This window comes from Penaeus monodon, chromosome 24 (assembly GCF_015228065.2).
Source record: "Penaeus monodon isolate SGIC_2016 chromosome 24, NSTDA_Pmon_1, whole genome shotgun sequence".
In the NCBI taxonomy this organism is placed as follows: Eukaryota; Metazoa; Arthropoda; class Malacostraca; order Decapoda; family Penaeidae; genus Penaeus; species Penaeus monodon.
Window position 1 is genome coordinate 25,262,765 of NC_051409.1, and position 880 is coordinate 25,263,644.

The 880-nt window shown below is 40.5% G+C and overlaps 1 protein-coding gene across 1 annotated transcript; it reads right to left on the reverse strand.

Moving 5' to 3' along the window:
- Positions 1 to 298: 298 nt before the first annotated feature.
- On the reverse strand, positions 299 to 697 carry LOC119588922 (putative uncharacterized protein FLJ46204). The gene has a single exon (XM_037937538.1). The coding sequence runs from the start codon at positions 695 to 697 to the stop codon at positions 299 to 301; it is 399 nt and encodes a 132-aa protein (XP_037793466.1).
- Positions 698 to 880: the final 183 nt, after the last annotated feature.

Sequence of the window (880 nt, forward strand, 5' to 3'; positions counted from 1 at the left end):
TGAGATCTGTTTGCTTCAATTAGTAGAACTGATGCCCTAAATACAACACACGAATACATTTACATGATTATGCGTATTATTAATCTGCGAATTAAATCTCTTGATCAGATTAATTAATGCCTTATTTTTTTTTTCAACGAAAATGTCGTGTTGTAGGAAAAGATTTTTTTTTTTCTGACGTTCGTTACGATATAAATTGTCACTGAAGTCATAATAATTAAAAAAGGTTATCGGTTATTGAGCACGAATTAAATGTCAAAGAACAGTATTTAGAAAGGTCCAAAAGCTAATCGATGATCTAGCCCCTGGTGCCAATAACAGCGCTTGCATTATACAGCGCGTGAATGTGGAGATGTGCATGTGGAGACGTGAACGTGGAGATGTAAATGTGGAGATATGAGTCTGGAGATGTGAATGTGGAGATGTGAATGTGGACATGCGAATGTGGAAATGTGAATGTGGAGATGCGTATGTGGAGATGTGAATGTGGAGATGTGAATGTGGAGATGTGAATGTGGAGATGTGAATGTGGAGATGTGAATGTGGAGATGTGAATTTTTGGAGGGATGTGAATGTGGGATGTATGTGGAGATGTGAATGTGGAGATGTGAATGTGGAGATGTGAATGTGGAGATGCGCATGTGGAGATGTGAATGTGGAGATGCGCATGTGGAGATGTGAATGTGGAGATGCGCATGTGGAGATGTGAATGTGGAGATGCTCAGGGTGGAGATGGTGAATGGGGAGAGGGCGCAATGTGGAGATGTGAATGTGGAGATGCGCATGCTGGAGATGTGAATGTGGAGATGTGAATGTGGAGACATGAATGTGGAGATGTTTTGTTTTACTGATTTCAGGTATGTTGTCCGTTCTTCTTTTA